Source organism: Anas acuta, chromosome Z, assembly GCF_963932015.1.
Source record: "Anas acuta chromosome Z, bAnaAcu1.1, whole genome shotgun sequence".
Classification (NCBI taxonomy): Eukaryota; Metazoa; Chordata; class Aves; order Anseriformes; family Anatidae; genus Anas; species Anas acuta.
In genome coordinates this window covers 6,115,763-6,128,465 of record NC_089017.1, presented here as the reverse complement: position 1 = coordinate 6,128,465, position 12,703 = coordinate 6,115,763, and the positions used below count along the sequence as shown (strand labels likewise).

At 47.2% G+C, this 12,703-nt stretch overlaps 1 protein-coding gene across 2 annotated transcripts in view; it reads left to right on the top strand.

Annotated features, from left to right (window-relative positions):
- The window catches only part of LOC137847775 (myosin-IIIb-like), a 26,742-nt gene extending 14,039 nt beyond the window's left edge, over positions 1 to 12,703 (top strand). The window contains exons 16-30 of one of the 2 annotated variants that reach the window (XM_068666275.1): positions 623 to 669; positions 942 to 1,007; positions 1,302 to 1,421; positions 2,327 to 2,412; positions 2,658 to 2,705; positions 4,110 to 4,157; positions 4,342 to 4,433; positions 5,659 to 5,790; positions 6,338 to 6,462; positions 6,779 to 6,978; positions 8,998 to 9,087; positions 9,576 to 9,741; positions 10,075 to 10,383; positions 10,666 to 10,735; positions 11,904 to 12,703. In XM_068666275.1, the coding sequence (XP_068522376.1) occupies positions 623 to 669; positions 942 to 1,007; positions 1,302 to 1,421; positions 2,327 to 2,412; positions 2,658 to 2,705; positions 4,110 to 4,157; positions 4,342 to 4,433; positions 5,659 to 5,790; positions 6,338 to 6,462; positions 6,779 to 6,978; positions 8,998 to 9,087; positions 9,576 to 9,741; positions 10,075 to 10,383; positions 10,666 to 10,713 (1,577 nt within the window). In that variant the 3' untranslated portion in view covers positions 10,714 to 10,735; positions 11,904 to 12,703. Of the gene's footprint in view, positions 1 to 622; positions 670 to 941; positions 1,008 to 1,301; positions 1,422 to 2,326; positions 2,413 to 2,657; positions 2,706 to 4,109; positions 4,158 to 4,341; positions 4,434 to 5,658; positions 5,791 to 6,337; positions 6,463 to 6,778; positions 6,979 to 8,997; positions 9,088 to 9,575; positions 9,742 to 10,074; positions 10,384 to 10,665; positions 10,736 to 11,903 lie in introns of those variants that run through there. The other variant, XM_068666276.1, reaches the window with a different exon arrangement.

Sequence of the window (12,703 nt, the reverse complement as noted above, 5' to 3'; positions counted from 1 at the left end):
GTCTGGTCCTGGGCAACCAGCTCTAGGTGGCGATGCAGAGCAGTGGGGTTGGACCAGATGACCTCCAGCAGTCCCTGCCAACTTCAGTCATTCTGAGATTGTATGATTCACACAACAGTATTGCATCAAGGGTGTGCAAGAGTGTCATTAGATCCTTCAGTAAATTCAATTTCCCTGAATTTTTTGTCTTGTCACTGAATTAATTTTATGTTATCTGACTTTATGTGATCTCCCCTCTCCCATGTTAACCGTGAGTGGGTGAGCTTTCCATTTGCTATATATATATATATATATATATATATATATATATATACTTTTTTTCTGCATTGTTAGATGCCTGCTATTGATGATCTTTCTTTGAAGGTCATTTATGGTTACTCAATTACCCCATTGTCTTCCCATTGACAGAAAATAACATTGCCTGGGTGGTGTGTTTAGTATTCTTGCATTTTTTTCTCACCTTCTTCAGCTCTATCCTTATATTTCCAGATAGTGAAATCTAAAGTACAGTCTGTGATTTAGCATATGTGGGAAAATTTGTGTATGAAGTAAGGTTTGAATGTTTAGGAATGGTTGATTGTGAGCAAAGGTACAAAATTAACTATTGTCTCTGTTCTTCCAGCCACTATCTCCAGGACAGGGACACTGATGCCACATGTGAAAGCCAAGGTATCACATTTGAGGTCCATATGGAAATTGGTAAAAGATGATGTAGCTAACTTATGTTTATTATTGGCTGAAAATGGGAGCAAACAATCTGATGGCAACAATTTCTTCTTTGTTTTGTGCAGAGTTTTCTGGTTGCCTCTGTTGCTGTGTTTGATTTACCTTCCTGAAATCCATTCTCTCTTATTTTAGTCATCTGCTTTCTGACAGAAATGTTTAGATAGCAATCAAGCACTCCTTCCAGGAGTGACCCTTTTGTTTGTGTCTGATTTCAGATCGTACCAGAAGCAGACAACAAGTTCAACAGTACACGAAAGCAGTCTGCTGGAGCTCAGTTCCGGGTAAAGTATTGATGCCCCGCAGTGCCCCTTGAGATGTGTGCTGTAATGTTTTCTTGAGAGCTTCCAGGCTGCTAAGCATATTTAAAGCATCCAGCTTGTAGACAGAGTTTTTTTTCTGGGTGCCAGGCACGGCTGTTAGCAGTAACTTGGCTGTAGTCAGAGCCTGGGCTGTTGCTTTTACAAGAGCCTGAATTAGTGGCATGGGAAGACAGTTCTCAGCTGCAGGGTACAGCACTGGGGGGGCTGGCAGCACTCTGGCTTGCTGGGCTGTTGATCTTTCTCTGCCCTCACCAGCATTCCCTGATGGTTCTCATGGAGAGGATGTATTCTGCAAACCCACACTTTGTGCGCTGTATAAAGCCCAATAGCCAGAAAGAGCCAGGCGTTGTGGACAACCAGATGTTGCTACAGCAGGTAAGGAAAAGCAGTTTCCTTTGCAGGTACTTCTGCCAAATCTCAATGGAAAGTAGATCTAAGGCAGGGAAGGAGTAGATTTAAGGAAGGGAAGGTCAGACACTATTGAAAAGCAATGGACATAGCTGGAAGCTTACTGGTCTGACTCTTCCCTTGTAGGAGAAAGAATGGGAACACTTTTTATGCATGTAAAGGTTCTGGGCTTTTGGTAGTTTTTATGAAACATTGCGATGTTCAGGTTTTACAGTCTTCTCTCCCATTTCATTTTCATGATTGCAGTGAGATCTGCTTGTCAGGGACTAGGGTTTATCTTTGCATCTTCTGGATGGGGACTGGTACAGACAGTACCTCTCCAGGGCAACTCTGAACAGGAGCCAAGATGGGATTGCTCTGATAGGAGCTGATATGTGCTGATATAACTTTCTTTGGATATTGTGTCAAGTCTGAGATCCAGCCACTTTAAAGAATATTGAAAATGATTAGAAGAGTTCAGAAAGCTCTGTGGCCTCTTTGGTGTGTGTTTATGTATGCGTATGTATATGTATATGAAGTATAAGAAAGGGTGGGATTAAGAGGGAAGTTGATCTGTTCCCCAGGGTACTTCTTTGTACGGATTTGGAAGCAGAATACTATCCTCTGAAGGACAGGGGCTAAGTAGTGCCCTTGGCTGAAAGGTGAAGCTATTTCGGTTGTTGGTTTTTATGGTTTCTGAAAGTGGTTAATGACCAGAGTTGCAGGATGTGGTAAATTCAGTCTTTAGCCGAGGTCATATTATCAGAAAGAAACATTGTTATTTTTTGAACTAGAGAGGCTTGGGCTGCAGAGTGACTTACTGATGCGCTACTGACCAGTTCTGGCCTATGTCTGTTTGTTTCTCTGATCCTGTCTTTGTGGTGCTGCTTCAGCTCCGGTACAATGGACTGCTGGAGACTATCCGGATCCGAAGAGACGGTTTCTCCTGGAGACCATCATTTGAGGAATTTGCTGAAAGGTACGTTAAAACCTCTGAATGTTTCTGGTTAGGTATTGTTAGAGAAGTGACACTGGTAACCAGATACAGGCAGGGAGTGAATCTGCTTCTTCTCAGTTCACGTGCCTGAGACCATGGTGGTGTTCGCTGTGGGAGACCTACTGAGAAAGACTGATTTATTGTTGTTTGCTGTGAGGATGACATGGATCAGCATGGCATGTCAAGGATATGGCTTTAATCTTGCTGAATTGGTTTGCTTTTCACAGATATGGAATTCTTCTAGTTAAACCAGATGTTTCCCTCAACAAAGAAAGGTAGGAACCTTTCCCTTGTTATGTGTAATCCACTTTGTTCATCAGAGACTTTTGTTGTCAGGACAGAATAGCAAACTGAGTAGAAAGAACAAAGTGAGGACGCGTTTTTGTGGTGATGGGGAACAGAAATTCCTGGACAAAGACAGCTAGTGTTTAGAACTCATTTGGTGCAATGATGAATGAAATCTTTCTTGAATTACTCTGTAAGCAATTCAATTCAATTTTAAAACTTTACTACCCTCTGGAATGAGGACTGGCTAATGGGACTCAATTTGGGGAGTCATGGTAATGGTTAAGGGTGTCCACAGAACTCAGTATGGCAAGACTCAGCCCAGCTGACAGCTGCCTCCCCAGGTTTTTTCCTGATGGTCTCATGAGGTGAAAAAGATAAAGGCAATGCTGACTAAGCAGCCAGCACTGAATGTCTTCCAGGCTAGAAACGATGTTTCTGGTCCAAGAATTTTTTATGTGTACAGGCACAACATACCCACAGCTCTTCCAGAACCTGATTGTTCCTTCCAAGTGTAAATGTCCCTCCAGCTCTGAAGTGTTACCCTGTTAGCAGTTTCCTTCCTACAAGTAGGCCAGCAACTCCCCACTTCCTAGAAGTTATTGATAATACTGAATTAATAAGAACTGCAAACCTAAGTGGGGTTCAGAGAGAATCATACAGATGAGAGAGAGAGATGATGTTAGACAGACAGCACAGCATGTTATCACACAAAAATCATAGGATGCGTTTGGGAAAAAAAAATACCTTGGATATAGTTCCTGGCACAGCACAAGTTGGCTGAGATAGAAGGAAAATAATTTCTGTTTTGCTATGCAAGATACTTGCAAAAAGTGTCACTATAGTTTCACAGCCTGGATTTGTAAGCAGAGAGAGGAAGCTGTGTGACAGCTGGAGTACTGCTTTCATTCCAAGCATTGCAGAAACTTTCTAAGCAAACCAAGTTTTATCACCAGAGCTTGCAAAATAAAACTGAAATTGGAAAATAGACTTTCTCAAGGAAATCTTGCCTTAGTGAGCCTTTTGCTTCTGTACTCAAAATTGCATAGAAATGAAATGAGGAAAAAGGCTCTGTGGAATTGCTTCCCAGAAAGCAGAAGGAAGTCTGTATCTGTGAGCCCCTTTGACGATGTTCACTAATGCAATCTTCTCCTAGCTGTACCTCAAGGAGTGCAATAGATGACAGCTAGTTACTGAGTGTCATCAGGTGACAGGACAAAGAATGCAGTGCAAAAATAGTGAGGCATAAATAGGAAATATTCCTGTTTACGAGGAAACTTCCTCATATCCCAGTGAGGAAAAGTTCTCACTCTTTCAGCACCTAAAAGTGCTGGCCACAGAGTGGTCAGTCTGGGTGAGAAAATACTTATTTCACTTTCCTTCCTGTCTTTCAGCTGCTTGAAGATACTACAAAGTACAGACGTGACGGGCTGGATATGTGGGTAGGTGTGGATAACTTTCTGGGAGTGAGGTTCTGAACTGCAGAGACTTTATACATGTGAACTGTTACCTGGTTCCCTTCAGAAGAACTTTATGGCTGTATGAAATGCCTGTCCAAAGGGTGATTGGATACAAATTTACACAAACAGTATTTCTCATTACTTCCTTTTCTCCCCAACCTCACAGAAAGTCACGGCTTTTCTTTAAATATTGGCACCAGGAACAGCTGGCAAAGTATGTGGAGCGACTGGAGAGAGCAGCAGTTGTCATACAGAAAGGTGAGCACTGGGGCAGGAGGATCCCTCAACTCTGGTCTCACACCAGAGCAAGGAGGAACTTTTCTCTAGTCCCTGCTTCTTTATTGCACCTTCTCAGGTGACAGGCAGGTTGTCTCCATGTCAAGCCCTTGTGGAGTCAGAGTGTTTACTGCCTGTGTCCTCAGTGATTACCCTCAATAGGGAAGAGCCATCAAGCAGCCCCAGCCTTGGAAAGGGAAAGTATGTGTTCAGGGGAACTGAGCAGAGCAGGACAAGCATATGATTTGGCTGTGTCCCGAGGACTGGCTAACTGCCCTCTGGAGTCAGGGCTTGTTTGTGAGTTGTGTGAGCTGAGGAGGCAAAAGCAGATGAGCCTGAAGCAGGTCTCCTTCCTGCCTTCAGAGAGAGGCAAAAGAGTGTGTGGTTTGGTTGGTTGCTTAGTTGATTTGGTTTCCCTTTCCCTTTCCCTTCCAAGTAGTGTCTGCTCTTGACTCTTCAGAGCAGAGCACAGTCTGGTGCTTCCCCCTGCACAGGCTCCAGGACTGTGCAGTGAGGAGGAGCTGTCACCCTGCCTGGTCCCTCCCTGTTGTGCTTCTCTTCCGCGTGGGTTGCTGCACTGCTGCAGCATCTGAGCAGCTTCCAGCCGTGCACCGCACAGTGACAGACATCAGTCACGTGCTGCTCCTTGTCTTCTGGGGGGGAAGATGTGTGGGTAGTGTCCAGAGAGGAACGAGAGGGAGCTGCTTTCAATTCGTGTGCTTCAGTACTGGTACAGGAGGCACAATAATGCGCTGTCGCTAATCCTGTTGGTGAACTCTGTAATGAGAGCTTAAGGGAAAGGTTATCACATGGACTGACACCAAGGAAATCCTGTCTCCTAAATAGAAGAGCTTTGCTTTTATTAAAGTAGTGTCTGAAGGGTGCTGAGTAGTTAGATGGCTAACAGCGGCCCTTCTGTGAGACTGTTTTTTAGGCATCCTGTGCCTTGGCATTAGAGATGAGGGCTTAGATCTGCAATTTGATGTTTTAAATCTGTGATCTGGCAGTTTAATGAACAGAAGACAGTTCTCATATGGTTTTGACTGCCTGCTCACAGCAGAGTGTCTGCATTGCTCTTTGTTAATGTGGTTCAGGTGTTGAGGGTTTTGCACTGGGCAAAGAAATATCATCCAGTGTGCTTCCCCCAGGGAGTGAAAGAGGCATGATCAGCACTTTTCTTTCCTAACCACAGCTTTTCTCTGAACAGTTTTCAGGGGTTTCCGATGCAGGAAGAGTTACCTGGAGCTGGTGGCTGAGCTGAGAGCTCAAGCACAGCGGCAACAGGAAGAGGCAGAGAGAGAAAGAAGCCGACAGCAGGCAATGGAAGCAGAGGCCCAAAGTGAGTCAATCCCACTCCCACTGCCCCATGCACGGCCACTTTGTTAGCTCCAGGTGATGATGGCCTGCCTTAGGCTCTCATGGGGATGATGGGGTGGGCAGAGAGGTGCTGACATTTCCACCCTTTGAAGGTCAGGATTTCTCTGTGGGGAGTGGAAGCAGCGTGATGAAGGTCATTTGCTGGCTGTGTTGGGAGGAATGCCAAGCTGTGGCCTTCCCACCTTCTCTGTGTGGGAGAACTTTGATCATAGCTTTGTGTCTGTACGTAGCTTTCCTTGTGGCTTGCAGAGTGGGAGTTGACAGTGATTGTGAGGCTGTGCTCTTTTCCTCTTTTGCCTCTTCCCAGTCTCAGAAGCCTGGCTGAGGAAAGACAGGAAAGGACTGAGCTCCACAAACATGTTTTTGATGATCCCTCTTCCTGCTGTTGCTACTGTGTGTGCTGGAAAGACAAAATCTTTCCTCTCTCTGAGAGTGACAGCATGCCTGGGAGGATGGATCCCATGGATCTTGGACCTTAGATTTCATCTACTTCTTTCCTCTTCTTGCAGAAAGAATCTCCCTTCCAATCCCTCTGCCACGGAAAAGACTCCCTAGGCCTTATCCCCGTCCTCAGACTGTCCCTGACATGCCACCACAGCCACCGGTGCCACGGCCACGCAGCAAACTAACAGAGGTAGCAACCTTGGCTCTGTTTGGGATTACTTATCCAGTTGTACAGTTTTCCTGCTCCTTGCACATATTCTCCTGCATGTGGTCCCAGGAGAGCATAATCTTTCTAGCATAATCTCTCTAGAAGAGAGAGTCCTTTCCTAGCGTCATTAGTTAAAAAGTGTGGTCAGGACCTTTGAGGAGCTGAAAGCAGCACATGATAGTTTGTGACTGATCTTATCTTGAAGCATTTAGGAATGGGATCTGCCAAAGTGATTCAAAGGGCCCCTGTCTGACCTTGCTTTCTTTCATTCCCACTTTCCTGTTCTCCCCATTTTCAGTTCACTCCTTTCGACAACTTCCTTCATCCTACTGGGCCTCGCCCTGTTCCGGGGACAGAGGAACAGACTGGAGAAGAGGCAAAAATGAGGCAACTCAAGAGAGGAGCAACTCTCCGCTGGTTCAGAGAGACGCAAGCCCAGAAGGTCATGCAGGATGATGGGGCCTTTCCAAGCTGGCTGCATGGAATGATCAGCCGGAGGTGAGTGTGCTGGGCACAATTTGGGCTGTGGCAGGCAGGCAGAAGCTGCGGTGTCCTTAAGAAGAATGTGTAAGTTGGATTCCCCTGGATTTGTGTCCTTGAGGAATGGGAATGACATGCATAACTTCTCACTCTTAGGCTGGAAGCTTCAAACCATTAGGCAGAAGCTCAGAGCGTTGCGTCGCAGGATGCAACTGCTGAAACTCTACATAGGCCCAAGGAAAGACTGTGGACTTTTCTACTTCATAGCAAGTAAATTCCCTGTGGGTCCCTAAATACAGCCCCAGTGCACAAAAAGGAGGCTGGGAACATACTTGAGGAAATACACATACGTGCTTGCCACGTTCTGGACCATTTGCATAGGTGTGATATTGAATGAAGATGGACTTTTGCTCTGACTCATGACTATCCTCATGTTCTCAGTTTAGGTGAAATTACAGCAGAAGAATAAAGAATTCAGTATTCATTTATTCGTGAAAGTATTAAAAAATAGTTTAGTTGGTGCCCAATGACAAGATTCACTGAAGTCCCTAGGTGTGGAAATAGAAGAAGGCTTTTTTGTTGATACTTTTCTTCATTTAAGTGCAGTATAGGTGGAATTTACATCCCTTTAGGCTGGGAGACACATCCACAAAGCCCTACCTTCTTGTAGAGATGACTGAACTCTCATGCTTTTTTGAAGAAAAAAAGAAAAGCCTTTAAATTAATGTCTGAAATTCTGCTAGTGAGTAGGCCTCATGCTTTACTCTCTTGGCTGAGCCAAGCACTACCTCTTTCCAAGCAGTGTGACAATCTGGGAAATGTTGATTATACCAGTGATCAGATAGGAGCAAGGCAGTGGGGTTAGCCAGGTAGAGTTTCTGGCTACAGTTTTCCCAGGGTTCAAATTAATCTGTAGAGTTGCAAGCTTGCTAACTCCTGGTGTCACTTACTTAGGGGGACTTGTGTGGGGGCTCTGGTGCCAAATGTGCCTGTCATTTGAGCACCCTTGTCATCTTTTTCCAATTTGTAACTTCTTTTTTTTCTGTTAAAACTGCAAGTCTCCATTGGTCTTATTGGATTACAAATTACTGGATTTTGTTGGTTTATCAGGGCGAACATTATTCAGAGTCATTACACAGCATGTGTTAGCTTAGTAAAGAGCACTACAGTAGCTCTTTGGTAGCTGCTTTTTTTAAAAAAGATGATTAACAAGGCCCTCGTCTGCATTACTGCTTTGTCCACAAATTCAAGAATGCGTGAAAACAACCAGCGCCTGGGAGACAAAACAACTGCTGCCTGGGAGTTCAAATGTAGGCTAGCTATGAGTGCTTCACAGTGAAGGACAAGGCAGGTTCTCTGCCTGCAAATCCTTCCCTAAAACACTGAGGTTTAAAATGTTTTTTAAGTGGTGCTTTCTGATGCTGAATTTAAGTCTCTGTGCAGTAGTAGAAGCTCAACCTCATGTAACAGAGCAGTCAGAGCAATCCCAAATTGCACTGGTGATTTATAGTCACCTTTAGCCTAGAGCAAGGCACATGGCAAGCACAAAGCAATGCTTTGTCCTTTGGGCAGAGAGGGGGAAGACCTCCTTCCTGCAGGAAGTAGAGAGCCAGTGGGGTAAGGGCAGTTGGTGTTTTTCCACCTTGTGCTGAGCACCACTAACCTACACCATACTGACTTCTGTCAGCTCTGGTGCCTTGGAAAATGTGTGTGTGCCCAACCTCCTCATCTCAGCGATGCTTTGTTATGTGATCTGTGCTGGAAGGCAGATGTTGCACTCAGCAGACTTCTGGAGCAGGTTTGGAGCAGCGCTGCTTGGAACGGCTTTGTCTGAGCGTATTGTGTCTCCTGAGTGTGCTAATGTAGCCCTGCTCCAGCAAGCCTGAGACTGGAAACCTCTAGCTGGGAACACATGGGGCAGATGTTGGCCTCCCAGTGGACTGGGAGCACTGCCATGGGAGCAGATGAGATAGACTGGGAATCTCTGCACAGAGGCAGCTGCTCACTGTCTGCTGAAAAATTATTTCCTACTTACAGGGAAGCTGAAAACCTGCTGATTGACAAGCCTTTGGGTTGCTTCCTTGTTCGGATCAGCCAGAGCCGACCAGGCTACACCCTGACGTACAGGTAATGAACCTCGCAGAGAAGAAAAGTTAAGGTCCTAAACTGAGCTGTGCATGGATGGAGGGGTGAGCCTTCTCCGCAGAAGAGTCCATTAAGTATGGCATTCAGCCTCTCCTGTTGTGGGTGACTCAGTTTGGAGTGGCAGACAAAAAACCTTGCAGTCTGTCTCTTGCTATGGTCTTTGTACAGCATCCCTCAAGGGGCTGGGCAAAGTTGTAATGTAGATAACAGGCATGGGAAGCAGTGTAGTCTGCTGGGGTTTGGATCCAGCTGCCTCTCACTGACTCTGGGGAAATTGCTGCTCCTCCTGCAACTGCTAGCACAGCGTGTGTCACTCCAGCATGGAGGATCTCCTGCATCTTTGCAATATTTGCTACTTTGGCTCCTGATCTCACCTGGGCCCTTAAGACAAGAGCGGAAAGCAATGACTGGTTCCTAGAGAGGTGTTGTGGCCCCATGCCATGACTGTTTCTCTCTGTCCACTTCCCCAGGGGCGAAGGCCGCTGCAGACACTACATGATCGAGATGCAGCCCAACACACGCTACGTGATCCTGGGGGAAGACCGTGCTCACACATCTCTCACCGAACTGGTTCAGTATCACCAGACTGTGGGCATCCAGCCCTTCATGGAGAAACTGACTGTTCCCTGCGGGCAGGTGAGTGCTGAGGATTCGCAGCAGGAAAAGGAGATAGGGCAAGGACTGTGCCCTGCGCTGAGAGAGTCACTGCAGCGCTCTCTCTAGTTTGGGTTCCTTCTGGGGGTGTTCTGTTCTAGCCAGGCAGCTTGGCCTCTTCTGCATGCACCAGGGAATGTGAGTAGCTGGGCAATGGGGAGTCCTGGGGTGGGGAGAGGCCCTGGCTGATTGGTGTTGCCCGCCTGCTCCATATTTGCCAGCAGTGATCACAGCTGGGTTTGCTTGCGGGCTGTCCTCTTTGGGGTGCATGGAGCATCTGCAAGCCACTGCTGAATCCACTCTCCTCTCCCTCAGAATAGCAGCGAGAGTTTGGATTATGAAGACCTGGAGTCCCCCACAGTGACCCCCGCCGTGGCGGCAGAGGAGAGCCCCCACGAAGAGCAGACCTCTGCCAGTGCCTGTCCAGCTGACAGGAACACCCTGAAGGCGGGAGCAGCCACAGTTCTCAGGTCCATGTGGTTCAGGAGGACCAAGAATTTCCAAGAGCAACAGAGCCTGGACAAGAGCAAGACAAAGTCAAGCCTGGGCAAGGCGGGAAGCAGGCAGCGGGCCTTCCCTCGCCTTCACTCTTCCATACGTGTGGCAATGAAGGAAATCCAGCAGGTGAGCAGGGGCGGCTCCAGTCATCCAGTGCCACAGCCATACCACACACAGTCACTGTGGGGCATGTGGAGCTTATTTCCACAGGTAGTGCTCCTGGGTCACAGGTTTTATTCAGTGGTCTTGGAATGGAGACTGTGTTCATTGAAAGTGCTGGGCTGGGGGAGAAACTGGCGGGAGGCTCACTAAGATGCCTAAAGAGAAATACATAACATGTGGGGCTGAGAAGTGTCCAGCAACCTATTTGGTGCTACCCTAATACTGCCTCTCTGCTTCTCACTGCAGTTCTCTTCCGTTCCCTTGAGTGGCTCCTTGAAGGAACTCCAGCATTGAGGATGTACAGCCGAGTGACATGGTAAGAGGAGACCACACACAGGAGGGTTAGGGTTAGGGTTAGCTTCCCCAGGAAGTGGAGATGCAATGGGGCTCCTTCCTGTCCTACATGCTCCACCGGGAGTAAATCTTGGCCATCAACTGCTTAGAAATACATGTAGACCAGGAAAAATGGAGGGCAGCTGCCTGCTTCCATTCCAGGGCTACAAAGAGACCAGTGGCAGAGGGAGGCTGGGAAAAATGGGAACAATCAGCATCAGGTTGGGTTCCCAGCACCTGTGGTACGTGGTGTGCTTGCAGTACAATAACAGGGCTGCTGGAGGGAGCTCACAGTTTGTTAGAGACTGAAGTTCAGGGGCCTGGGGCTGGAAGGAGTGCTATCGGAAAGCATATCTGCACAGTACAGTAGTCAGCAGCAATGGCTTAATGTTGTGGAGAGAGGCATACATCAGAAACAGGTGCTGGGCAGAGAGCCCTGGGGGGTAGCAGAGGCAATGAGCCAAAGGCAAGGCTGAGAACATAAGGAAAGGCAGCAGCCTACGAGGGCATCTGTGAGGACTTTAAGTAAGGGCTTTCAACACAGTCTCAGCAGCTAGAGAGACAGCTGGTTACCAGGGCTGTGATGTTCTGGATGGGTTATAGGGGTATATGGAGGGGGCCACACAGCTGGCTGTGCTCAATTTGTTGGTTGTCTGGAGCATTTAGTGGATGCACAGCTCCTTTGTGCAGCCAGTGGGCTCAGTCCCTGCCCCGTTCAGTTGCTAAAGCCAGGATGAAGCAGTTGTGGGGCTGTTGTACACCTCTGAAGAAATCTGGGTTTGTAACACCTGGGCGTGAGAGGGATTGGACAAGCACAGTGTTGGCTGCAGACTTCATAGGGACAGCAGGGTTTCCTGCATGGCTCAGCTCCATGAATTCGTGTTGGAGCAAAGCTTTATAACTGGGGCCTGTCTTGTCTCCTTCTTGATGGCTGAGAAAGGCCTCTCCCTGAAGGGCTTGACTCACTTGCTTCATTCCTGCATGTGGCTATCAGTGTACCCAGAGGATGCTTCTTGTGCTGGAGGTTAGGCAGAAGCCAAGTGAAACCTGTGGGATCTGCACATATGATTATAAGCATCTTGTATTGGTACTACTGAAAGAAGCCCTCCTCTCATGTCCTGCACTGAGCTATGTTTCATGACTTTTTGCAGGTCAGAGTGTCTCAGCCCCATCCTCTTCCAGTGCTGCTGGGCCTTGCATAACTGGGTGAACATATACAGACAAACAGTAGTCTTCTTTCTTACCATTTTTTGCTGCACCCAGCTGGCCCTGTGTCCTTGGACTGGACTCCTGCAGAAATGAATGTCCTTCAGCACTCAGAGGGTCTCAGTGGATGAGACATCAGCGTCTGGATCATCCTGGCAAAGAGGAGAGCATGGGAACAGTCGTGCTCTGCACAGATCCTCAGTACCTGACAACCTGCATGTCAATACTTAAACATGCCTCGAGACCCCTCACCTCATGCTGTTAATAGTCACAAGCTGGATATTTCACAACAATGTGTTCCCTCAGAGCTGCCTGTACTGATTTCCTACCTGTTTCTCCTCAAGTCCTCTGTCTTTCTTTTGGTCCTTTGGACCTGCTGCTCTGGGTGCTAAGGAAAGCTGGGCTCAGGCTTGGGAGGTAAGGAATGAAACTTCTGTGTTCTTTTTGTTGAATGCAGGAGTACTTGAACAGACGCAGAGACATGGGATGAGGAGATCTTCCTGCCCCTGCAGGAATTTCCTGACCTTGCATCAGTTTTGTTCTGGCATGCTGATTCCCTTCCCTCAGCCAAAGCTCAAGTGAGGGCACCGTTGCTGAAACATTTGTCTGCAAGTCAGGGAATCACTGCAATTCCAGGCTGTAGAATATGCTTCTTTTCACTGAGGGGAGAGGGATTGGGAACATGCAGGACCATGCTACTTGTTATGTATTTTCTACCTTTAATAAAAAATATGTTTTCAATTAA